Genomic DNA, 27,110 nt, shown 5'->3' on the forward strand with positions numbered 1-27,110 from the left:
AAATATTTGTTTTTGTGTCTATAAAATTTACCGGAGAGAATGAAGAAATGAACAACTCATTCAGTGCTTTTGTTTTCATTTTACTAATAACATATGACGTCTTCCATCGTAAATATATGGGTCTTATTGATGAAATAAAAAACATAAATACTTAACTCACTCCAAAATAACTTCACAGTCACACTCGTAAAAAATGTGAATAATAGTTTCTCCTTTTTTATCACAGAAAATGCATATGTCCTCGAAATCCATGAATTTTGACAACAAGTTATTGCAAGGGTACATTTTGTGCAAGATTTTAAAGCTTCTGGTTGGGCTATGTACGTACGGTCACTGTGGGTACGACATCATCGATGCACTTCTTGATGAAGCCAGTGAATGATGTGGTGTACTCCTCAATGCCATCGAAAAAATCCCGGAACATATTCCAGTCTGTGCTAGCAAAACAGTCCTGTAGCTTAGCATCTGCATCATCTGACCACTTCCTTATTGAGCGAGTCACTAATGCTTCCTGCTTTAGGTTTTGCTCGTAAGCAGGAATCAGGAGAATAGAGTCAGATTTGACAAATGGAGGGCGAGGGAGAGCTTTGTACGTGTCTCTGTGTGTGGAGTAAAGGTGGTCCAGAGTTTTTTTCTCCCTCTGGTTGCCCATTTAACATGCTGATAGAAATTAGGTAAAAGAGATTTAAGTTTCCCTGCATTAAAGTCCCCGGCCACTAGGAGCGCCGCCTCTGGATGAGCATGTTCTTCTTTGCGTAAACATGTGTTTATACTTCAATATGTTTATACTTCTGTGTACATAATTAAACAAAATCATTAATTTTAAGTATTGTAAAGGAGATATTGCGCCTGTCATTATTACTTGAGTTGCTATAGCCTAGAATTATAAATTAGGCTACAGCCTGTTCTCTATTCAGGACAGACAGGCAGACAGACAGATAGACAGACAGACAGACAGACAGACAGACAGACAGACAGACAGATAGACAGGCAGGGAGGCAGGCAGGTGTCAGCTACCAGGTGGTCTGATGAAAGGCTAGAAGAGATTTTAGAGTGGAGAGGAGGCATCTGTTTTTTGTTTTTGTGTGAGAGAGTGTGCTAATGTATCTGAGAGCTTTCAGGGAACCATAGTGTTTTTTATTTTTTTATCTGAGCCAGCGCTACAACACATACACAGCACTGTGGACGCATATAGGCCAGAATAAGTGGCACTACATGAAAAGAGAGAGAAACGGAGAGAGGGACAAACAGAGAGAGAGAGAATTATGCTCAAACCTGTCTCTGCTTAATAGTGCTGAGCTATTAGTGTTTGTTTTTTTTAGGTTGGTTCGGTTTCAGTTAGATTATTACAAAATAATAACGTTTTTTCGATTTCGGTTTTGATCTTTTTTTACGTTAAATGTGCCATGAAATAATGACACTAGAATGATTTTAGAGCTTTTTAATGGACATTTCAAGACAAAAAATTGTGAACATTCAATTGCCAAAACATTGAAAATATTCCATTGTCTCCGTCAGGTCCACATTGGGTAGGCATCAATAGAAAAATAGGAAATGACTATGAAATAATAAAATATTTAACTTGTGTATATTACTTAGTTTTATTTGATGATTTTTTCCCCTTAAATTCCTTAAAGTCATCATCTCATCTCTGCTCAGGTAGAAGCAGCCAGCCAGCCAGCCAGACAATCTAATGTTATCTATGTGCTCCCCATACTGTACTGTCTTTAGTCATCCTTTTTATCTAGCCTACCTAAGTATGCTGCTGAGCTGTCAACAACATCATTTGACTAGTTCTTCAAAGGGCTCCCAAGTGGCGCAGCGGTCTAAAGCACTGCATCTCAATGCTAGAGGTGTCACCACAGACCCTGGTTTGATTCCAGGCTGTATCACACCTGGCTGTGATTGGGAGTCCCATAGGGCGGCGCACAATTGGCCTAGTGTTGTCCGGGTTAGGATTTGGCTGGGGTAGGCCGTCATTGTAAATAAGAATTTGTTCTTAAGGATCTGACCCTGTTTCTAAATTTTTCCTAAAATAACATACCCAAATCTAACTCCCTGTAGCTCAGGCCCTGAAGCAAGGATATGCACATTTTTGGTCCAATTGAAAGGAAACACTTTGAAGTTTGTGGAAATGTGAAAGGAATGTAGGAGAATATAACACATTAGATCTGGTAAAGGATAATACAAAGAAAAAACAACCGTTTTTTGTTTGTTTTGTACCATCATCTTTGAAATGCAAGGGAAAGGCCATAATGTATTATTCCAGCCCAGGTGCGATTTCGATTTTGGCCACTAGATGGCAGCAGTGCATGTGCAAAGTTTCAGACTGATCCAATGAACCATTGCGTTTCTGTCGCTCTGGATAAGAGCGTCTGCTAAATGACTTAAATGTAAATGTAAATGTTCAAAATGTTTTATTAAGACTACCCAAATGTGCCTAATTTGTTTATTAGTGCACACTTCTCAAACAATAGCATGGTCTTCTTTCACTGTAATAGCTACTGTAAATTGGACAGTGCAGTTAGATTAACAATAATTTAAGCTTTCTGCCAATATCAGATGTGTATATGTCCTGGGAAATGTTCTTGTTACTTACAACCTCATGCTAATCGCATTAGCCTACGTTAGCTCAACCGTCCCACAGGTGACCCACCAATCCTGAAGAAGTTTTAACTAACTTTCCTAGTTACATAAAAAATAAATAAAGTAGATAAGGCATACTTTCAAAAACTCTCTGTCCCTCTCGTCATTGTGTTTTGTAAATTCCTCTCTCTTGCGGTCTATGCGGTCTGTTTGTATCTAACCTAACGTAGCAGGTGTAAAAGTGTATCCATCCAGAGATCTGTATATAATGACAAGATGCTCATGTTTCCGCTCTTACAATGGGAGTCATTTTCCCAAAGGCGGGAAGGCAGGCGACAAGCTTACGTCCAAAATAAGCCCATAGAAACTCATTGGGCTTAATTTGTACAGATTTTGGCGAGAATAATACCTCTTGCTTCACCTCTTCCTCTCTCATCTGTCTCTGCCTGAGCCAGAAAAAAACAGGCACGTTTCGGCACATAACTGCGTTGAATATTTGATTAAACTCCCTTCAGTCCAGCCACCCACATAGTTCTTGAGTTGATTTCTCTCATGAATTAGTTGATTTCTCACACACCAAAAAATCTAAATGGAACTCAAATAATTGAACTAACATCAGTCAATTAGTTGTTTCATAAAATAAAAAGTAGAATAATTTTGGTTAATCGCTCAGCACTACCTCTAAAGGTTCTAGAGTCCAGTCACTCTATGACAGTGGTTAGATGAGAGGCTGCTGTGGTTTGTCCACACACCCTCTAGTCTATACCCTTCAATACAATCTCTATACTCTCTTCTATACACTCTATACCCTCTCTATACACCCTTCTATACACTCTCTATACTCTCTTCTATACATTCTCTATACTCTCTTCTATACACTCTCTATACTCTCTTCTATACACTCTATACCCTCTCTATACACCCTTCTATACTCTCTTCTATACACTCTCTATACACCCTTCTATACACTCTATACCCTCTCTATACACCCTTCTATACACTCTATACCCTCTCTATACACTATATATACCCTCTCTATACACCCTTCTATACACTAAAATATACCCTCTCTATACACTCTCTATACTCTCTTCTATACATTCTCTATACTCTCTTCTATACACTCTCTATACCCTCTCTATACACCCTTCTATACACTCTATACCCTCTCTATACACCCTTCTATACACTCTATACCCTCTCTATACACCCTTCTATACTCTCTTCTATACTCTCTTCTATACATTCTCTATATTCTCTTCTATACACTCTCTATACCCTCTCTATACACCCTTCTATACACCCTTCTATACATTCTCTATACACCCTTCTATACACTCTCTATACCCTCTCTATACACCCTTCTATACCCTCTCTATACACCCTTCTATACACTCTATACCCTCTCTATACACCCTTCTATACACTATATATACCCTCTCTATACACCCTTCTATACACTCTATACCCTCTCTATACACCCTTCTATACACTATATATACCCTCTCTATACACCCTTCTATACACCCTTCTATACACTCTCTAAACATTCTCTATACACTCTCTCTACATTCTTCTATGCCCCTCTCTGTCCTCCTACACAGACATGGTTCAGGAACCATAGGAGACACAGGGACAGGGCACAAGAGACCTGATGAGCTCATTGTTGGCACTAATCGCCATACATTGTTGGCCATACATCAGATCCTAACTGATGTTCCCACAAACAAACACAAACAGTCCCTTATCCATTGAATATGACTGCAGAGCTGGCCTCATTCAACTCTGTAAGGGAGGCCAAGAGGGACAATTAACACAGCACTGAGTCAATGAGCCGTGATGAGCTGTGATAAACAGATAATGACAGGTGTCCAGAGAGGCACAGAGACAGATATGGGTCATTGCCACCAGTGTGGGTCGTCATTGCCACCGGTGTGGGTCGTTCAACGAGGCCTTTTGCTTCCCTTTGGTATTTTAAGGATAAATTGTACACCAATATTGAATGTGATATTAATATTAATATTAAATGTGATATTAAATGAAGTGCCCTTTGTGGTCCTTCAGTAGCTCAGTTGGTAGAGCATGGCGCTTGTAACGCCAGGGTAGTGGGTTCGATCCCCGGGACCACCCATACGTAGAATGTATGCACACATGACTGTAAGTTGCTTTGGATAAAAGTGTCTGCTAAATGGCATATATTATTATTATATATTATATTATATAATATAGGTCACATGGAGAAGTCAATAAATCTGATTTTCAATATGAATAAAGACTTGCTAAAGTGGCAAAATGCACCCTCGGTGACTTCTAGAAAGATTTTAAACCACTTAACTCCAGCATTTCTCCACGTGTTCACCATCATTGTAAACCCCTAGTTATTTTGTTGTTTTGACAAAGTCATTTCTGAAGATGGTTATTTATTCATTCACGTCTGTCCCTCATGTTTAATGTCAACCCTGTTACGTGAACTGAATTTTCATTTTAATACGATGAAACTATTCCTTTTATAATAAAGTATAAAAACATATTTTAAAAACATTGAACATCAAATAGTCAAATCATAGTGTGAAAGCAGGTGAGCTGGTTCTTTTCGGCCATTTTCAAGCACAACCCTCCTTCCCCATAGACAGACAGGCTGGGAATGTTTTTTTTTTAAGAAGAAAAAGAATAGAGTGAAAAAAAGCTTACATTCAATTGCCCCTCTCTGTTGCCCCTCTCTGTTGCCCCTCTCTGTTGCCCCTCTCTGTTGCCCCTCTCCCTCTCTGTTGCCTCTCTGTTGCCCCTCTCTGTTGCACACAACTCGCTTCCATTCCCCCTGTCACAAGAGGATTTATGGCTGATTTAAGGTGAAATGGTCAACCCTGTTACGGTCAACCCTGTTACGGTCAACCCTGTTGCGGTCAACCCTGTTACGGTCAACCCTGTTACGGTCAACCCTGTTACGGTCAACCCTGTTGCGGTCAACCCTGTTACGGTCAACCCTGTTACGGTCAAACCTGTTATGGTCAAACCTGTTACGGTCAACCCTGTTACGGTCAAACCTGTTACGGTCAACCCTGTTATGGTCAAACCTGTTACGGTCAACCCTTTTGCTTTATTTGCCACTTAATAAGCACCTTTTCTAGGCTTTTTGAGAGGTTGACGTGGAACATGTGTTCTTTATGACAGAATGTTGAAATTACGTGAAATCAAACATGTTTTTTTCACCAAGGCACAATTCTCAAAAAGGCACCGGTGGAAGGACCCATGTGCATGTCATGTTTGAAGCTGCGTTAGCTCCAGTCTATCAACAGTGTCAGTACTGCTTCTCAACAAGGCATTACTCACATACACCTGTCTGTCTGTATCCCTTAATACTCTTTAAAGAGGCTTGTAACAGACCTGGTCTTGCTGCGTCACTAATAGTGTGAGCGTGGAACATCCTAAGCCGTTAGTCGATAGTCCAGTAGCCAGAAATCCTTCCTGCTATAGTTGATGCAGTAACATTGTTCAGTGAGCTAACCAGCGTTTGCTCAGGAGTATAGAGCTTCTGTTTGTTTTTTTGATTGAATACCTGTGTATGGAGTATTAGCTGGTTGAGACAGAGAGAGAAGGAAAGAGATAGAGAGAGGGGGGGAAGCGACAGCGAGAGAGAGAGGTTCAGGGCATGTATGGTACCTGAAGAAGAGGGTAAAATGGTAAGCGGTACTCTGTTTCCCCTTTTCCTATGTTTCATGTTTTACTCCTGCTCTCTCGTCTGTTTTTACTCTTGCTATTCGTTGTTTTGTTGTTTTTGTTTGAGCTTGAACTCATTCCACCTCTCTCTCTCTCCGGTTGTGTTCCAGGTATCAGCCACAGAAGAATGCATAGGACCTATGAGACTGACCCAAGAACCTATTCAGGTACAACTGCACTTTACATTCTTCTGTATTTCTCCTGATAACAGCATGCTCCTGTTTAGTGCCCACCGTCCATCAATTATCAGGAGTCTGCTGTATATTGTCATGCAAATTCAGTGATGTTACATGTTGTGGTGGAGCACGTCATGGGCAGTTTGTCTCTTCTTCACGCTACTAGAGGCTTTGGAGTGGTGGCCATTTTGATTGGCCCAGAAGAGGATTTTAAGACATGATTAGAAAGCGTAATCAGAGAGATTTGCGAAAATGACTTTTTTGTTCTCAAATAAACAGGTTGAACAACAGCATAGAAACGCATCAGCGGAATCAAATCAAATCAAATCCAATTTGACTTCTCACGCACGCCGAATACAACAGGTATTTCACCTTACCGTGAGATGCTTACTTACAAGCCCTTAACCAACCATGCAGTTCAAGAAATAAAGTTGAGAAAATATTTACTAAATAACCTGAAGTAGAAAATGTAGTAAAAAGTAACACAATTTAATAACATTAATGAGGCTACGTACAGGGGATACTGGTACTAGTCAATGTGCGGGGGTACAGGTTAGTTGAGGTCATTTGTACATGCAGGTTGGGGTAAAGGGACTCCACCAGTCATTTTTAGGGGTCATAATCCCAGAATAAAACAAATGCACAGGACAAGTACAGTGCATACGTTACAGCCTTATTGTAAAATTGTTTTGTTTTTTTGTCCTCATCAATCTACACACAATACCCTATGATGACAAAGCAAAAACAGGTTTTTAGAAATGTTTGCTAATTTGTTAAAAATAAAAATCAGAAATGCCTTTGCGATGAGACTCAAAATTGAGCTCAGGTGCATCCATTTATCATCCTTGAGATGTTTCTACAACTTGATTGGAGCCTACCTGAGGTAAATTGTATTGATTGGACATGATTTGGAAAGGCACGCACCTGTCTATATAAGGTTCCACAGTTGACAGTGCATGTCAGAGAAAATACCAAGCCATGAGGTCGAAGGAGACAGCATTGTGTTGAGGCATAGATCTGGGGAAGGGTACCAAAACATTTCTGAAGTGTTGAAGGTCTCCAAGAACACAGTGGCCTCCATCATTCTTAAATGGAAGAAGTTTGGAACCAACAAAATTCTTCCTAGAGCTGGCCGCCTGGCCAAACTGAGCAATCGCGGGAGAAGGGACTTGGTCAGGGAGGTGACCAAGAACGCGATGGTCTCTCTGACAGAACTCCAGAGTTCCTCTGTGGAGACAGGAAAACTTTCCAGAAGGACAACCATCTCTGCACCACTCCACCAATCAGGCCTTTATGGTAAAGTGGCCAGACGGAAGACACTCTTCAATAAAAGGCACATGACAGCCAGCTTGGAGTTTGCCAAAAGGCACCAAAAGGACTCTCAGGCCATGAGAAACAAGATTCTCTGGTCTGATGAAACAAGGATAGAATTCTTTGGCCTGAATGCCAAGCGTCACATCTGGAGGAAACCTGGCACCACCCCTATGTTGAAGCATGGTGGTGGCAGCATCATGTTGTGTGGATGTTTTTCAGTGGCAGGGACTGGGAGACTAGTCAGGATCGAGGGAAAAATGAACGGCGCAAAGTAAAGAGAGATATTTGATGAAAACCTGCTCCAGAGCACTTAGGACCTCAAACTGGGCCAAAGGTTCACCTTCTAACACGACAACGACCCTAAGCACACAGCCAAGACAACAACAAAATGGTTTTGCTTTGTCATTATGTGGTATTGTGTGTAGACTGATGAGGGGAAAAAACAATTGTATACATTTTAGTATAAGGCTGCAACGTAACAAATGTGGAAAAAGTCAAGGGGTCTGAATACTTTCCGAATGCGCTGTATGTCTATCTACAATATGTAGATTGTAACTGTGTTTGTATTCACTATGGGATGTGATCTCAGTGTTTGGTGGCAAGGGTAGGGGGGTGCAATACTATTTTATACATTGCAGAATAATAGTGAAGACAACAAAACTATGAAATAACACATATGGAATCATGTAGTAACCAAAAAAAGTGTTACATTTTTTTTTAGATTCTTCAAAGTAGCCACCCTTTGCCTTGATGACAGCTTTGTCATTTTTTTTGTTGCAAATATGTGTAAAGAAACTGTTTTTGCTTTGTCATTATGTGGTATTCTCTTGTCATTCTCTCAACCAGCTTCACCTGGAATGCTTTTCCAACAGTCTTGAAGGAGTTCCCACATATGCTGAGGTGGCTGCTTTTCCTTCACTTTGTGGTCCAACTCATTCCAAACCATCTCAATTGGGTTGAGGTCGGGTGATTGTGGAGGCCAAGTCATCTGATGCAGCCCTCCATCACTCTCCTTCTTGGTCAAATAGCCCTTACACAGCCTGGATGTGTGTTGGTTCATTGTCCTGTTGAAAAACAAATAATAGTCCCACTAAGTGCAAACCAGACGGGATGGTGTATCGCTGCAGAATGCTGTGGTAGACATTCTGTTTAAGTGTGGCTTGAATCACACCTCTTCCTCCATGCTTCACGGTGGGAACCACACATGCAGAGATCATCTCTTCACCTTCTCTGCGTCTCACAAAGACTCGTCGGTTGGAACCAAATTTCTCAAAGTTGTACTAGTCAGACCAAAGTACAGATTTCCACCAGTATAATGTCCATTGCTCGTGTTTCTTGGCCTAAGCAAGTCTCTTCTTCTTATTGGTATCCTTTAGTTGTGGTTTCTTTGCAGCAATTTGACCATGAATGTCTGATTCACAGGGTCTCCTCTGAACAGTTGATGTTGAGATGTGTCTGTTACTTGAACTCTGTGAAGCATTTATTTGTGCTGCAATTTCTGAGGCTGGTAAGTCTAATGAACTTATCCTTTGCAGAAGAGGTGACTCTGGGTCTACCTTTCCTGTGGCGGTCCTCATGAGAGCCAGTTCCATCATAGCGCTTGATGGTTTTTGCGACTGCACTTGAAGAAACTTTCAAAGTTCTGAAATCGACTGACCTTCATGTCTTCAAGTAATGATGGACTGTTGTTTCTCTTTGCTTATTTGAGCTGTTCTTGCCATAATATGGACTTTGTCTTTTTCCAAATAGGACTATCTTCTGTATACCTACCCTACCTTGTCACAACACAACTGATTGGCTCAAACGCATGAAGAAGGGAAGAAATTCCACAAATTAACTTTTAACAAGGCACACCTGTTAATTGAAATGCATTCCAGGTGACTACCTCATGAAGCTGGTTGAGAGAATGCCAAGAGTATGCAAAGCTGGCATCAAGACAAAAGGGTGGCTACTTTGAAGAATCTCAAATATAACATTATATTTGGATATTTTTGACACTTTTTTTGGTTACCACATTATTTCATAGTTTTAATATCTTCACTATTATTCTACAATGTAGAAAATAGTCAAAATAAATAAAAACCCTGGAATGACTAGGTGTGTCCACATTTTTGACTGCTACTGTATATATTTTTACTTGCGTCCAATTCTTTGGTTTCAATGAATTTAGGGGAAACACTGTAGATATCATTGCATGATAGAATGGTTTCAACATGGCGTAACAATGAGACACCACATGACACAACATGGCGTAACAATGAGACACCACATGACACAACATGGCGTAACAATGAGACACCACATGACACAACATGGCGTAACAATGAGACACCACATGACACAACATGGCGTAACAATGAGACACCACATGACACAACATGGCGTAACAATGTGACACCACATGACACAACATGGCGTAACAATGAGACACCACATGACACAACATGGCGTAACAATGAGACACCACATGACACAACATGGCGTAACAATGAGACACCACATGACACAACATGGCGTAACAATGAGACACCACATGACACAACATGGCGTAACAATGAGACACCACATGACACAACATGGCGTAACAATGAGACGCCACATGACACAACATGGCGTAACAATGAGACACCACATGACACAACATGGCGTAACAATGAGACACCACATGACACAACATGGCGTAACAATGAGACACCACATGACACAACATGGCGTAACAATGAGACACCACATGACACAACATGGCGTAACAATGAGACGCCACATGACACAACATGGCGTAACAATGAGACACCACATGACACAACATGGCGTAACAATGAGACACCACATGACACAACATGGCGTAACAATGAGACGCCACATGACACAACATGGCGTAACAATGAGACACCACATGACACAACATGGCGTAACAATGAGACACCACATGACACAACATGGCGTAACAATGAGACACCACATGACACAACATGGCGTAACAATGAGGCACCACATGACACAACATGGCGTAACAATGAGACACCACATGACACAACATGGCGTAACAATGAGACACCACATGACACAACATGGCGTAACAATGAGACGCCACATGACACAACATGGCGTAACAATGAGACACCACATGACACAACATGGCGTAACAATGAGACACCACATGACACAACATGGCATTCGGCATACATGTACACTATATAACTTTTTTCACTAGGGGGTTGGAACCAAAAGTATTTTCCAATTGTTCCGTTCCGAACAGAAACACGATTTCTTGGGTTCCGACCAGCGTAATAAAGTTCTGAACCTGTTCAAACCCTCCAAAAAATGTATGGTTCATAAAAGTTCCATTTCATTTATATTTTAACTCGTGAAATGTACATAGTAATTACATTTAGCTTGTGAATTTACTCCACCAGTTAGTGCAGATAGAGCATTTTGGTATTGAACGGGTAAGCTAGATTTTAACATGTTTGATTGGTCAGATATGTGCAGGAACGGGTAAGCTAGATGTTAACATGTTTGATTGGTCAGATATGTGCAGGAACAGGTAAGATAGATTTTAACATGTTTGATTGGTCAGATATGTGCAGGAACAGGTAAGATAGATTTTAACATGTTTGATTGGTCAGATATGTGCAGGCAGATAGATTTTAACATGTTTGATTGGTCAGATATGTGCAGGAACAGGTAAGATAGATTTTAACATGTTTGATTGGTCAGATATGTGCAGGAACAGGTAAGATAGATTTTAACATGTTTGATTGGTCAGATATGTGCAGGAACAGGTAAGATAGATTTTAACATGTTTGATTGGTCAGATATGTGCAGGAACAGGTAAGATAGATTTTAACATGTTTGATTGGTCAGATATGTGCAGGAACAGGTAAGATAGATTTTAACATGTTTGATTGGTCAGATATGTGCAGGAACAGGTAAGATAGATTTTAACATGTTTGATTGGTCAGATATGTGCAGGAACAGGTAAGATAGATTTTAACATGTTTGATTGGTCAGATATGTGCAGGAACAGGTAAGATAGATTTTAACATGTTTGATTGGTCAGATATGTGCAGGAACAGGTAAGATAGATTTTAACATGTTTGATTGGTCAGATATGTGCAGGAACAGGTAAGATAGATTTTAACATGTTTGATTGGTCAGATATGTGCAGGAACAGGTAAGATAGATTTTAACATGTTTGATTGGTCAGATATGTGCAGGAACAACAACAAAAAACATTATTATCCGCTTCTCAAGATTTTCAAATAACGGAGATCACTTTCGTTCGTGGTTCTGTTTCTGTTTCCTCTGAAAATGTAGTTTCCCCCCCGGTTTTCAGTTGTGTTCCCAGAACTGGTTCCATCCCTGCTTTACACCCGATGGTGTGTGGGTTGGTGGTAGTTAAGTTTCCGGTAACCAGCTGTGAACAACTGCTACTTTGAGGTTAAGGTTGTGACCTGTGGATTGGGATTAAGGCAGTGTGAGCCTTTGAGAAGGCCAGATTATCTCCCAGGCATTAACGCTGTTGTGTAATTTAAGGAAGGGAGTGTTAGTTACACAAGATCATAGGTGTTTTATGTTTCTTGTGCATCTAGACATCTAGGTCTCTGTCTTCTTACATCTCTGTCATTGTGCTTGATGGAGTAACGGAATAGTCCCAATAGTGCAATCCTGGTTGAATCAAATGGCTGAATCAAATGCTCAAAGTGTTTGAAGGAAAATACATACTGAAAGGCTCTACCCTTCATCCGTCCGTCTTTATTGTGCTGAATAAAAACCTCCTCCAAACTTCATATCCAGAACTCCTCCATTCTTCATTATCAGGCTGTGTGAAAGCCTCTGCTGGAGGTAGTGTCTGGCAATGTCTGGCTGAACCAGGTGGAAGGACTAGAGACTTTATTACAACCCCTCCTCCCCATACAGCCCTCAACACACGCTCCATTAAAATAACTACTCTTCTCAAGATGTGGAGCGCACCCAGACACACACACACACATCCACGCACACACACACACACACACACACACACACACACACACACACACACACACACACACACACACACACACACACACACACACACACACACACACACACACACACACACACACACACACACACACACACACACACACACACACACATCCGCACACACACACACACACACACACACACACACATCCGCACACACACACAAGTCTCGTACGCACACGGAGTCATGCACACACAAATTCTACTGTACCATGATCTAACTCCCCATTCCCTCTTTACCTCCCTCCCACTTGAACAGAGAGAACGAGAGAGAAAAGAGAGAAGAAATGATCAAATTCTCCGGAGGAGAGAGTTGCGTGCTGAAAGTTCCCTCCTGACATTTATCGTTCCCTCTGAGCCCTGGAAAGACTCAGTAGCTCCAAATCTACTTCTCTCCGCTCCTTCGTTTCTGCACCCTTTCACAGGACTCCTCCTCAATCAGAGGGATTCTTTTCCAGAGCGCTCAGAGGGTGAACTTTTGTTGACTGTAGGCTGCAGAAGACAGTGTACAGGGTGCTCTGCTCTTACTTTGGACAGGGAACTGAGGATGGTCTCTTAACTTAAGAAACCATATGGAGAAACATGCTGTAGCCCCCACTTCAAAACACGGGGAAGCATTTACATGTTGTTCTGAGTGTGAGGAGTAAACCATGCTTATTAGGAATGATCCATCTGATTGATGACTGCTAGTATGTCTCCTCCACACCGGACTCCTTGGCTCTACGCCAAGAGGAGTCCCACTGACAAGACTTGGTGTAAAGCCAGTCTGCGAGATGTCTCTCGCTATCGCTCTGAGAAACTATCTGTCTGTCTGTCTGTCTGTCTGTCTGTCTGTCTGTCTGTCTGTCTGTCTGTCTGTCTGTCTGTCTGTCTGTCTGTCTGTCTGTCTGTCTGTCTGTCTGTCTGTCTGTCTGTCTGTCTGTCTGTCTGTCTGTCTGTCTGTCTGTCTGTCTGTCTGTCTGTCTGTGTTTGTTTGTTCCATACCTTTGTCCCCCTATCTGTCTGCCTGGTCAAGGGTGTGCAGAGACGGAGGCTTAAAGGATTCTAGCTTTAACCTCTGAACTGTGATTGGCTGAGTCAGCATGGCACAGCAGTCAGTGGTAGAGGCCCTTCTCTATGTCAGTCCTGCCTTGAGGGCAACACAGTGTGTAAACCACTTAGGGAAACCACTGGGGTTAATCACTATGAAGTGATTGTGTGTTCGAACACACTTCAACTATTTAGCACTTGGATGATAAAGATAATGATGAAAGACATCCACTTGGAGGAGGTACGATCAGTCACTTTAACTCTTCCTACATGTACATATTACCTCAATTACCTCGGCTAACCGGTGCCCCCGCACATTGCTTCTGTACCGTTACCCCCTGCATATAGCTTTGCTATTGTTATTTTACTGCTGCTGTTTAATTCATTGTTACTTTTATTTTCTATGTTTTACTTATCTATTTTTTACTTAACACTTTTTTTTTTCTTAAAACTTCTTAAATCAAATCCAATGTTATTTGCGCCGAGTACAGGTGTAGTAGACCTTACAGTGAAATGCTGAATACAACAGGTGTAGTAGACCTTACAGTGAAATGCTGAATACAACAGGTGTAGTAGACCTTACAGTGAAATGCTGAATACAACAGGTGTAGTAGACCTTACAGTGAAATGCTGAATACAACAGGTGTAGTAGACCTTACAGTGAAATGCTGAATACAACAGGTGTAGTAGACCTTACAGTGAAATGCTGAATACAACAGGTGTAGTAGACCTTACAATGAAATGCTGAATACAACAGGTGTACTAGACCTTACAGTGAAATGCTGAAAACAACAGGTGTAGGTAGACCTTACAGTGAAATGCTGAATACAACACGTGTAGACCTTACAGTGAAATGCTTTACTTACAAGCCCTTAACCAACAATGTAGACCTTACAGTGAAATGCTTTACTTACAAGCCCTTAACCAACAGTGTAGACCTTACAGTGAAATGCTGAATACAACACGTGTAGACCTTACAGTGAAATGCTGAATACAACACGTGTAGACCTTACAGTGAAATGCTGAATACAACACGTGTAGACCTTACAGTGAAATGCTGAATACAACACGTGTAGACCTTACTGTGAAATGCTGAATACAACACGTGTAGACCTTACAGTGAAATGCTTTACTTACAAGCCCTTAACCAACAGTGTAGACCTTACAGTGAAATGCTTTACTTACAAGCCCTTAACCAACAGTGTAGACCTTACAGTGAAATGCTTTACTTACAAGCCCTTAACCAACAGTGTAGACCTTACAGTGAAATGCTTTACTTACAAGCCCTTAACCAACAATGTAGACCTTACAGTGAAATGCTTTACTTACAAGCCCTTAACCAACATTGTAGACCTTACAGTGAAATGCTTTACTTACAAGCCCTTAACCAACAGTGTAGACCTTACAGTGAAATGCTTTACTTACAAGCCCTTAACCAACAGTGTAGACCTTACAGTGAAATGCTTTACTTACAAGCCCTTAACCAACAGTGTAGACCTTACAGTGAAATGCTTTACTTACAAGCCCTTAACCAACAGTGTAGACCTTACAGTGAAATGCTTTACTTACAAGCCCTTAACCAACAGTGTAGACCTTACAGTGAAATGCTTTACTTACAAGCCCTTAACCAACAGTGTAGACCTTACAGTGAAATGCTTTACTTACAAGCCCTTAACCAACAGTGTAGACCTTACAGTGAAATGCTTTACTTACAAGCCCTTAACCAACAGTGTAGACCTTACAGTGAAATGCTTTACTTACAAGCCCTTAACCAACAGTGTAGACCTTACAGTGAAATGCTTTACTTACAAGCCCTTAACCAACATTGTAGACCTTACAGTGAAATGCTTTACTTACAAGCCCTTAACCAACAATGTAGACCTTACAGTGAAATGCTTTACTTACAAGCCCTTAACCAACATTGTAGACCTTACAGTGAAATGCTTTACTTACAAGCCCTTAACCAACAGTGTAGACCTTACAGTGAAATGCTTTACTTACAAGCCCTTAACCAACAGTGTAGACCTTACAGTGAAATGCTTTACTTACAAGCCCTTAACCAACAGTGTAGACCTTACAGTGAAATGCTTTACTTACAAGCCCTTAACCAACAGTGTAGACCTTACAGTGAAATGCTTTACTTACAAGCCCTTAACCAACAGTGTAGACCTTACAGTGAAATGCTTTACTTACAAGCCCTTAAACAACAGTGTAGACCTTACAGTGAAATGCTTTACTTACAAGCCCTTAACCAACAGTGTAGACCTTACAGTGAAATGCTTTACTTACAAGCCCTTAACCAACAGTGTAGACCTTACAGTGAAATGCTTTACTTACAAGCCCTTAACCAACAGTGTAGACCTTACAGTGAAATGCTTTACTTACAAGCCCTTAACCAACAGTGTAGACCTTACAGTGAAATGCTTTACTTACAAGCCCTTAACCAACAGTGTAGACCTTACAGTGAAATGCTTTACTTACAAGCCCTTAACCAACAGTGTAGACCTTACAGTGAAATGCTTTACTTACAAGCCCTTAACCAACAGTGTAGACCTTACAGTGAAATGCTTTACTTACAAGCCCTTAACAATGCAGTTTTAAGAAAAATACCTACATAATAATAAATAAATGTTAGAAATAATTAAAGAGACGCATTAAAATAACAATAGCGAGGCTATATACAGGGGGTACCGGTACAGAGTCAATGTGGAGGCTATATACAGGGGGTACCGGTACAGAGTCAATGTGGAGGCTATATACAGGGGGTACCGGTACAGAGTCAATGTGGAGGCTATATACAGGGGGTACCGGTACAGAGTCAATGTGGAGGCTATATACAGGGGGTACGGTACAGAGTCAATGTGGAGGCTATATACAGGGGGTACCGGTACAGAGTCAATGTGGAGGCTATATACAGGGGGTACGGTACAGAGTCAATGGTTCCGGTACAGAGTCAATGTGGAGGCTATATACAGGGGGGGTACAGAGTCAATGTGGAGGTACAGAGTCAATGTGGAGGCTATATACAGGGGGTACCGGTACAGAGTCAATGTGGAGGCTATATACAGGGGGTACCGGTACAGAGTCAATGTGGAGGCTATATACAGGGGGTACCGGTACAGAGTCAATGTGGAGGCTATATACAGGGGGTACCGGTACAGAGTCAATGTGGAGGCTATATACAGGGGGTACCGGTACAGAGTCAATGTGGAGGCTATATACAGGGGGTACCGGTACAGAGTCAATGTGGAGGCTATATACAGGGGGTACTGGTACAGGGTCAATGTGGAGGCTATATACAGGGGGTACCGGTACAGAGTCAATTTTGAGGCTATATACAAGGTGTTACTGTACAGAGTCAATGTGCGGGGGCACCGGTTAGGTAATATGTACATGTAGGTAGATTTATTAAAGTGACTATGCATATATAATAACAGAGAGTAGCAGCATCATAAAAGGGGGGAAGGGGGGGCAATGCAAATAGTCTGGGTAGCCATTTGATTAGGTGTTCAGGAGTCTTATGGCGTGAGTGGTAGAAGCTGTTTAGAAGCCTCTTGGACCTAGCCTTGGGGCTAGAGCACAGTCTATGACTAGGATGGCTGGAGTCTTTGACAATTTTTAGGGCCTTTCTCTGACACCGCCTGATATAGAGGTCCTGGATGGCAGGAAGGTGGTCCCAAGTGATGTACTGGGCCGTACGCACTACCCTCTGTAGTGCCTTGCAGTCGGACGCCGAGCAGTTGCCTTACCAGGCAGTGATGCAACCCGTCAGGATGCTCTCGGTGGTGCAGCTGTAGCACCTTTAGAAGATCTGAGGACCCATGCCAAATATTTTCAGTCTCCTGAGGGGGAATAGGTTTTGTCGAGCCCTCTTCACGACTGTCTTGGTGTGCTTGGACCATGTTAGTTTGTTGGTGATGTGGACACCAAGGAACTTAAAGCTCTCAACCTGCTCCACTAAGCGTGCTCCTTTTCCATGTTGAGGGAGAGGTTTTTGTCCTGACCTCCTCCCTATAGGCTGTCTCGTCATTGTCGGTGATCAGGCCTAACACTGTTGCGTCATCGGCAAACTTGTTGGAGTCGTGGCATGAAGCTGTTGTGTGTTAAGGGCTTGTAAGTAATGTGACAAATAAACTGTGATTTGATTTGATTATGTGTATGTACACGCACTCAAGCGGCAACACACACAGAACTGTCTGGCCCGTGTGCGGGTGCAGGGCAGGTCGGCAGATAGTAGGATTTTGGGACGGCGTCGCCTGAGGTGTGTGTGTGTGTGTGTGTGTGTGTGTGTGTGTGTGTGTGTGTGTGTGTGTGTGTGTGTGTGTGTGTGTGTGTGTGTGTGTGTGTGTGTGTGTGTGTGTGTGTGTGTGTGTGTGTGTGTGTGTGTGTGTGTGTGTGTGTGTGTGGAATTTCACACGGCAGCTCCATGGTTACACAGCCCAGCTCGGGATCAAAGGGTGTAGACCTTTCACAGCCTCCTACCAATGCCAGCTCCTTTCCCCCCCTTCCCTTTTCTCCTCTTCTTCTCATCCATCCTCTGCTCCCTTCGTTCCCTCATGCTCCTGCCAGTCTGTCCGGCATGACTGGCGAGACGGCTCGTTCTCTCTCATCTCCCTTCTCCTCTCTTCTTGGTCTCCCTCGGTCTGTTTCTCTTCCAATCAAATCCAAATCAAATCAAATTATATTGGTCAGCCTACACATATTTAGCAGATGGTTTGTGCGGGCGTAGCGAAATGCTTGTGTTCCTAGCACCAACATTGCAGTAATATCTAGCAATTACCACACAAATCTAAAAAGTGAATTAGTAATTAGGAAATCTTTATAAATCTCTATCCCTACTTACTTTCTCCCTGTGTTAGTTGTGTGTGTGTGTGTGTGTGTGTGTGTGTGTGTGTGTGTGTGTGTGTGTGTGTGTGTGTGTGTGTGTGTGTGTGTGTGTGTGTGTGTGTGTGTGTGTGTGTGTGTGTGTGTGTGTGTGTGTGTGTGTGTGTGTGTGTGTGTGTGTGTGTGTGTGTGTGTGTGTTCTGCGTGTGCGTGCGTGTACACAAGTCCCTCCATTCTTGCCTCTTGTCTCTTACTGCTCTACTATAGGAGTCAAGTATTGGTAAAGTTACCATACAGTATGAAGAACAACCGGTCGGTGTACATATAATATTTCAACTTTACTTAACCAGGTAGTGCAGTTGAGAACAAGTTCTCATTTACAACTGAGACCTGGCCAAGATAAAGCAAAGCAGTTCTACAAAAAACAACAACACATAAACAAACGTACAGTCAATAACACAAAATAAAATATAGATTTGTCTATTTTTTCTATTACAGTTCATATGATTTGTAAGTCGCTCTGGATAAGAGCGTCTGCTAAATGACTTAAATGTAAATGTAAATATGAGGAAATCAGGCAATTTAAATCAATTCATTAGGCTCTAATCTATGGATTTCACATGAATGGGCAGGGGCACAGACATAGGTGGGCCTGGGAGGGCACACTGTGCATAAGTAAACTATTCAGACCCCTTAACTTTTTTCCACATTTTGTAACATAACAAAATGTGTGAGTTGTCAAGGGGTCGGAATACTTTCCGAATGCACTGTGAGTCCACCCGCTTGGGAGCCAGGCCCAGCCAATCAGAATGAGTTTTTCCCCACAAAGGGCTTCATTACAGACCGAAATACTCCTCAGTTTCATCATCTGTCCGGGTGGCCAGTCTCAGACTATCCGGCAGGTGGAGAAGCCGGATGTGGAGTTCCTCGGCTGGCTTGGTTACCCGTGGTACGTACATGCGGTTGTGAGAACGGTTAATCATACTGCCAAATTCTCTAAAATGACGATGGATGCGGCTTATGGTAGAAAAATGAACATTAAATTATCTGGTAACAGCTCTGGTAGACATTCCTGCATTTAGCATGCCAATTGCACGCACCCTCAAAAATTTAGACATCTGTGGCATTGTGTTATGTAACAAAACTGCACATTTTAGAGTGGCCCTTTATTGTCCCCTGCACAAGGTGCACCTCTGTAATTATCATGCTGTTTAATCAGCTTCTTGATATGCCACACCTGTCAGGTGGATGGATTACCTTTGCAGAGGAGAAATGCTCATTAACAGGGATGTAAACAAATTTGTGCACAACATTTGAGAGAAATGAGCGTTTTTTGTGTATATGAAACATTTCTGGGATCTTTTATTTCAGCTCATGAAACATGGAACAAACATTTTACATGCTGCATTTATATTTTTGTTCTGTATAGATTAAGGAACAATAGCAGGCTTTCATCCCAGAAGATGCCTGGGAAAGTGGTGTGAAGTTGTGTGTTTGAACGGTTAATGCTGCAATATGTAACGTTTTGGGCGACCCGACCAATTTCACATAGAAATGTGAGTTGCAGATCTGTCGTTCACATTAAAATCAAGTCTAGGAAGCGGTAGATCTGTTCTATGTGAGCTATTTCTATGCTTCCCGTTCTTCTGTTTCGTTTTTGCATCTTTTACGTTCCAGCTTCAAACAGCTGAAAATTCAATATTTTTGATTATAGGAAAGATATTTCACAGCAGTTTTTATGGTGCATTGATTATCTACAGTACAATATACATTGCTTGTTTTGTCACATTAACTGAAATTAGGCAAACTATTTGAATTTTAGCAACCAGGAAATGCGATTTATGCATATTGCACCTTTAAGTGATGTATGTTTTACTATTTTTTGTGATACTGTGCTGTATATCAGCACTTATTAGTCTACCGGTCCTAGCTTCATGTTTGTATAAAACAACTTCAGAAAGATTATAACCACACACCATTGCTCCGACAAGCAAACAAATGATTTATTAACAAATTATTTATTAAAGTAACCAATGTTTTGGCAGTAAGCTGCCTCTGTCAGGTAAGAGGTATTTCAGACCATCTGCTCTCTCTCTCTCTCTCTCTCTCTCTCTCTCTCTCTCTCTCTCTCTCTCTCTCTCTCTCTCTCTCTCTCTCTCTCTCTCTGTCCCAGGTCCTGCTGGTGTTTGCGAAGGAGGATGGTCAAAGCGATGCTTTCTGGTGGGCGTGTGACCGGGCGGGTTTCAGGTGTAACATCGCCCGAACGCCTGAGTCCGCCATCGAGTGTTTTCTGGACAAGAGCCACGAGATTGTAGTCATCGATGGACGCCACTCACGATACTTTGAGGCAGAAGCAGTCTGTCGGTAAACTCAAACTGTCTGTCTGTCTGTCTGTCTGTCTGTCTGTCTGTCTGTCTGTCTGTCTGTCTGTCTGTCTGTCTGTCTGTCTGTCTGTCTGTCTGTCTGTCTGTCTGTCTGTCTGTCTGTCTGTCTGTCTGTCTGTCTGTCTGTCTGTCTGTCTGAGTGAGTGAGTGAGTGAGTGAGTGAGTGAGTGAGTGAGTGAGTGAGTGAGTGAGTGAGTGAGTGAGTGAGTGAGTGAGTGAGTGAGTGAGTGAGTGAGTGAGTGAGTGAGTGAGTGAGTGTAATGGGCAACTTTGATGGAGCTGGGGGCCACAAAATTTAGTGGCCACCATCTTGACAGTGGAGATAAAAAATCAATTTAAAAAAGTTACTTTTGTGCAATCCCACACATTTTGCCATGGGGTGTAGAGAACATTATGCAGTTTTAAAGCACGTTGTACACTGCAATTGTACACATTTTGCCATGGAGCAGAGAGAAGATTTTACAGTTTTAAAACTAATTTCATGCAATTCTCCACATTTTGCATTTTGCCATGGGGTGGAGAGAAATGTTTGCAATTTCCAATATGATATCTGGGTGACACTGATGAACCAAATCAAAGTTCCGGGAACTGGAACACACTGTCGTACACGTCGATCCAGAGCATCCCAAACATGCTTAATGGGTGACATGTCGGGTGAGTACACAGGCCATGGAAGAAGTGGGACATTTTCAGCTTGTGCACAGATCCTTGCGACATGGTGCCGTACATTATCATGCTGAAACGTGAGGTGGCGGCGGCGGATTAATGGCAGGACAATGGGCCTCAGGATCTCGTCAAGATGTCTCTGAACGTTCAATTTGCCTATCGATAAAATGCAATTGTGTTCATTGTCCGTAGCTTATGCCTGCCCATACAATTAACACCGCACCATGGGGCACTCTGTTCACAACATTAACATCAGCAAACCGCTCGCCCGCACTTCGCTATATACGTAGTCTGTGGTTGTTAGGCCGGTTGTTAGGCCGGTTGTTAGGCCGGTTGGAATAGTTCAATAATCATCTAACATTCAAGTCTCTGGCAACAGTTCTAGTGGACATTCCTGCAGTCAGCATGCCATTTGCATGCTCCCTCAAAACTTGAGACGTCTGTGTCATTGTGTTGTGTGACAAAACTGTACATTTTAGAGTGGCCTTTTATTGTCCCCCGCACAAGGTGCACCTGTGTAATGATTATGCTGATTAATCAGCTTCTTCATATGCCACACCTGTCAGGTAGATGGATTATCGTGGCAAAGGAAAACAGGGATATAAACTAATTTGTGCACAAAATATGAGAGAAATAAGATTTTTGTGCATATGGAAAATGTCTGCGATCATTTTTTTTGCAGCTCATGAAACATGTTGTGTTTATATTTTTGTTCAGTGTAGATACACTAAAAACTCAAACTGTCCTAATAATCCCACCCAGTATTTATCATGTGGTCAGACCATCATATGCTTCTTTATACAGTATCTAGTGATTAGAGTTATTAGTCACGCATGGTAATATTTTCACAGAAGCAGAGAGAGGGGCTTTCTCTCTTCTCAATAAAGACCTATCACAAGTATTTTTCTTCCTTTCTTCCTCTCTCTCTCTCTTTCTCTCTCTCTCTCTCTCTCTCTCTCTCTCTCTCTCTCTCTCTCTCTCTCTCTCTCTCTCTCTCTCTCTCTCTCTCTCTCTCTCTCTCTCTCTCTGTCTCTCACTCTCTCTCTCTCTGTGTCTCTCTCTCTCTCTCTCTCTCTCTCTCTCTCTCTCTCTCTCTCTCTCTCTCTCTCTCTCTCTTGCCATCACTCACATTTATCCTTTCCTCCCACTCTCTCTCCTTCTCTCTCTCTCCTTCCCTCTTTCTCCTTATCTCTCTCCTCTCTCCACCCTTCCCTCTCTCTCCTTCTCTCAAACTCCTTCCCTCTCCCTGCCTCCCTTCCTCCCTCCAGTACATTGTGTCCATGGTGAGCCTGTGAAAAGTAGAGAAATGTTCTCTCATATGCCAATGACATCACTCCTCCACTGCCCAGATGTTTATACTGGCAATCATTCTAAAGCCTCCTCTCGTGTTGTGTGTCTGTCAAATGAAGCGATCAACTCAATCACACTTATTGCTCTCAAACCTGCCTCGTGAGTTAGCGAGGGAATTTGTTTAAGGTAAAGCACAAAAGCACTTCAAGTCTTCGTAGGTCGTCCAAAACATATATTTGAACATTTTGTGGTTGTGAAAATATATATTTTTCTTGACTGAATCTGCGGGATTCTGAGCGCTTCTGTTTTATCCGTCTCTTAGATGATCAATCTCTTGTGTTGTTGATCCAGGTTGATTCGTGCCACAAAGCGCTCAGAACACACAGTCATTCTGGCCGTTGTGCCACAGACGTAAGTATACACGTCTATCAAATCGTAATTGATTGATGGCGTTTATTGCCATTCAAGAGGATTATTTTTCTCACAACTGAAGTTACATACATATTCACACACACACCAAATATAATGTTTTCACGTTGATGGTGCATGCAGTACATGTATGTGTATTCTATAATGATACACGTTGATGGTGATAATGACATGCAGTACATGTATGTGTATTCTATAATGATACAGTGTTTAGTGAACTATTCACACCCCTTGACTTTTTCCACATTTTGTTGTGTTCCAGCCTGTATTTAAAACATTTAGATTTTGTTTCACTGATCGACACACAATACCACATATTGTAGCCTAGTGATTAAGTTTGAATCCCCGAGCTGACTAGGTGAAAAATCTGCCGATGAGCCCTTGAGCAAGGCACTCAACCCTAATTGCTCCTGTAAGTCGCTCTGGATAAGTGTGTCTGCTAAATGACTGAAATGTAAATGTCAAAGTGGAGTTTTGTTTATAGCATTTTTTTTTAATGAATACAAAATGAACAGCTGAAATATCTTGAGTCAATAAGTATTCAACCCCTTTGTTATGACAAGCCTAAATAAGTTCAGAAGTAAAAATGTGCTTAGCAAATTGCATAATAAGTTGCATGGACTCATTGCATGTTCAATAACAGTGGTTAACAGGATATTTTAACAACTACCTCATCTCTGTATCCCACAGGGGGGCAACAAACCTACAATTATCTGTAAGGTCTCTCAATTGAGGAGTGAAGCACAGATTCAGCCACAAAGACCAATGCTTCGCAATGAGGGGCAACAATTGGTAGATATGTAAAACAAACCCGGGCTGAATAGCCCTTTGAGCATGGTGAAGTTCTTAATTTCACTTTGGATGGTGTATCAATACACCCAATCACTACAAAGATACAGGCATCCTTCCTAACTCGGTTATCGGAGAGGAAGGAAACAGCTTAGGGATTTCACCTTGAGGCTCATGGTGATTTTAAAACAGTTTCAGAGTTTAATGGCTCTGTAATGAGAAGGCTGAGGATGGATCAACAACATTGCTCCACAATACTAACCTGACTGCCTAGAGTGAAAAGAAGGAAGCCCCAAAAGAATACACATATTCCAAAACATGCAACAAGGCACTTAAGTAATACTGCAAAAACTGTGTCAAAGAAATTAACTTTTTTCCTGAAATACAAAGCGTTATGTTTGGGGCAAATCCAACACAACACATATTTTCAAGCATGTTGGTGGCTGCATTATGTTATGGGTATGCTTGTCATTGGCAAGGACTAGGGAGTTTTTTAGGATAAAAATAAACAGAATACAGCTACAAGCACAGGCAAAATGCTAGACGAAAACCTGGTTCAGTTTGCTTTCCAACAGATACTGGGAGAGGCATTCACCTCTCAGCAGGGCAATAGCCTAAAACACAAGTCCAAATCTACACTGGAGTTGCTTACCAAAACAACATTGAATGTTTCTTAGTAGCCTAGTTACAGTTTTGACTTAAATTGGCTTGAAAATCTATGGCAAGACTTGAAAATGGCTGTCGAGCAATGAATTTTAAAAGAATAATGGCCACACAGCTGTAATCTTCTCCAAAGGGGAATCTACAAAGTATTGACTTAGGGGTGTGAATACTTATGTAAATGAGATATTTATGTATTTCATTTTCAATAAATGTGCAACAATTTCTAAAAACATGTTTTTACTATGTAAATATGGGGTATTGTGTGTAGATGGGTGAGAAACCAAATATATTTATTCCGTTTTGAATTCAGGCTGTAACACAACAAAATGTGGAATAAGTCAAGGGGTATGAATACTTTCTGAAGGCACTGTATATCTTGTGTGAGCTGATGATGATAATGTCATAGTGTGTGTTCTGCCTATGTTGTTCTCTCTACTCTATAGGCCTTCAGGTCAGGAGGAGCAGTCTGTTCTTCCTCTCCTCTGCGCTGGACTCAGCAGAGTATGCACTCTTCTCCTTCTATGTTCTCCATGTACTATAGGGGGAAGAGGGGATAGGACTTTATATGGCATGACATCTGCCCCCACCGTCTCCTCTGGGACTCTGTAAAGTGTACTGAGCCAGACAACTCAAAACAGTCATGCTATCCTATCATCCATCTGCTGAGTCAGTCAGTCAGCCAGTCAGTCAGGCAGTCAGTTAGCTCATCTTATACACACATCTCAGTGTTTACCAACTGTTCTGTACTTTATTGTATGTGAGCAGGCTATTTAACATATCAGCAGGTCACAGCTCTCGTCACATGTCCTACCTCCAGGCTCATAGCTGACCATGTTGGTCATATTTCACTTCATGTCTCTCTCCCTCTCTCTCTCTCTCTCTCTCTCTCTCTCTCTCTCTCTCTCTCTCTCTCTCTCTCTCTCTCTCTCTCTCTCTCTGTCAGAGGTATGTGGAGAATAGTAGTGTCTCTGCCTGCTATAATGAGTTGCTCCAGATTGAACATGGAGAGGTGCGCTGCCAGTTCAAACTCAGGTACATTGGGCCACACACTGAATTGAAATTAAATTAACTTCATTTGTATTCAACTCAACTGTATTGATACACATTTTGGAAATGGAAATGGAAATGTCATTACAAACATGTGCTGGTGCTGTACATTAACACCTTTTCTGCACACACACACACACACACACACACACACACACACACACACACACACACACACACACACACACACACACACACACACACACACACACACACACACACACACACACACACACACACACACACACACACACACACACACGCACTATGTATGACTAAACAGATCACTCTCTCTTCTCTCCCTCAGGGCTTGTAACTCAGTCTTCACTGCTCTGGACCACTGTCAGGAGGCTGTGGAGATCACCAGTGAAGACCATGTGATACAGGTATACACACACACCATTGGCGTAGCGAAAACCCTGCAGCCCATCCACGGAGGGGGCCCACAAGCTCTGGGGGCCCATGCACTGGTCATCTCATATTTACATTTGAAGTTGGACGTTTACATGCACTTTAGCCATGTACATTTAAACTCAGTCTTTCACAATTCCTGACATTTAATCCTAGTAAAAATTCCCTGTCTTAGGTCAGTTAGGATCACCACTTTATTTTAAGAATGTGAAATGTCAGAATAATAGAGAGAATGATTTATTTCAGCTTTTATTTATTTCATCACATTCCCAGTGGGTCAGAAGTTTACATACACTCAATTAGTATTTAGTAGGATTGCCTTTAAAGTGTTTAACTTGAGTCAAACGTTTCAGGTAGCCTTCCACAAGCGTCCCACAATAAATTGGGTGAATTTTGTCCCATTCCTCCTGACAGAACTGGTGTAACTGAGTCAGGTTTGTCGGCCTCCTGGCTCACACACATTTTTTCAGTTCTGCCCACAAAGTTTCTATAGGATTGAGGTCAGGACTTTGTGATGGCCACTCCAACACATTGACTTTGTCATCCTTAAGCCATTTTGGAACTTTGGAAGTTGGGAAAAAATGGCGCCGGAGGAGATGGCCGCCGTTTTACAGTCTCCTAACCAATTGTGTTATTATGTGGGTTTTTTTGCGATATTTGTAAATTATTTTGTACATAATGTTACTGCAACCATATTTTACGGCAGAAAAGAGCTTCTGGAAATAAGGACAGCGATCACTCACCTCAGATTAGA

General features: G+C 41.9%; 1 protein-coding gene across 3 annotated transcripts in view; it reads left to right on the forward strand.

Annotated features, from left to right (window-relative positions):
- The window catches only part of pde8b (phosphodiesterase 8B), a 93,947-nt gene that overhangs the window by 17,517 nt on the left and 49,320 nt on the right, over positions 1–27,110 (forward strand). For 2 of the 3 annotated variants that reach the window (XM_046317606.1, XM_046317605.1), the window contains exons 2-7: positions 6,414–6,470; positions 20,851–21,041; positions 23,369–23,428; positions 25,342–25,399; positions 25,842–25,930; positions 26,253–26,331. In XM_046317606.1, coding sequence (XP_046173562.1) covers positions 6,414–6,470; positions 20,851–21,041; positions 23,369–23,428; positions 25,342–25,399; positions 25,842–25,930; positions 26,253–26,331 — 534 coding nt within the window. Of the gene's footprint in view, positions 1–6,030; positions 6,267–6,413; positions 6,471–20,850; positions 21,042–23,368; positions 23,429–25,341; positions 25,400–25,841; positions 25,931–26,252; positions 26,332–27,110 lie in introns of those variants that run through there. The other variant, XM_046317607.1, reaches the window with a different exon arrangement.

This window comes from Oncorhynchus gorbuscha, linkage group LG20 (assembly GCF_021184085.1).
Source record: "Oncorhynchus gorbuscha isolate QuinsamMale2020 ecotype Even-year linkage group LG20, OgorEven_v1.0, whole genome shotgun sequence".
NCBI classification, from domain to species: Eukaryota; Metazoa; Chordata; class Actinopteri; order Salmoniformes; family Salmonidae; genus Oncorhynchus; species Oncorhynchus gorbuscha.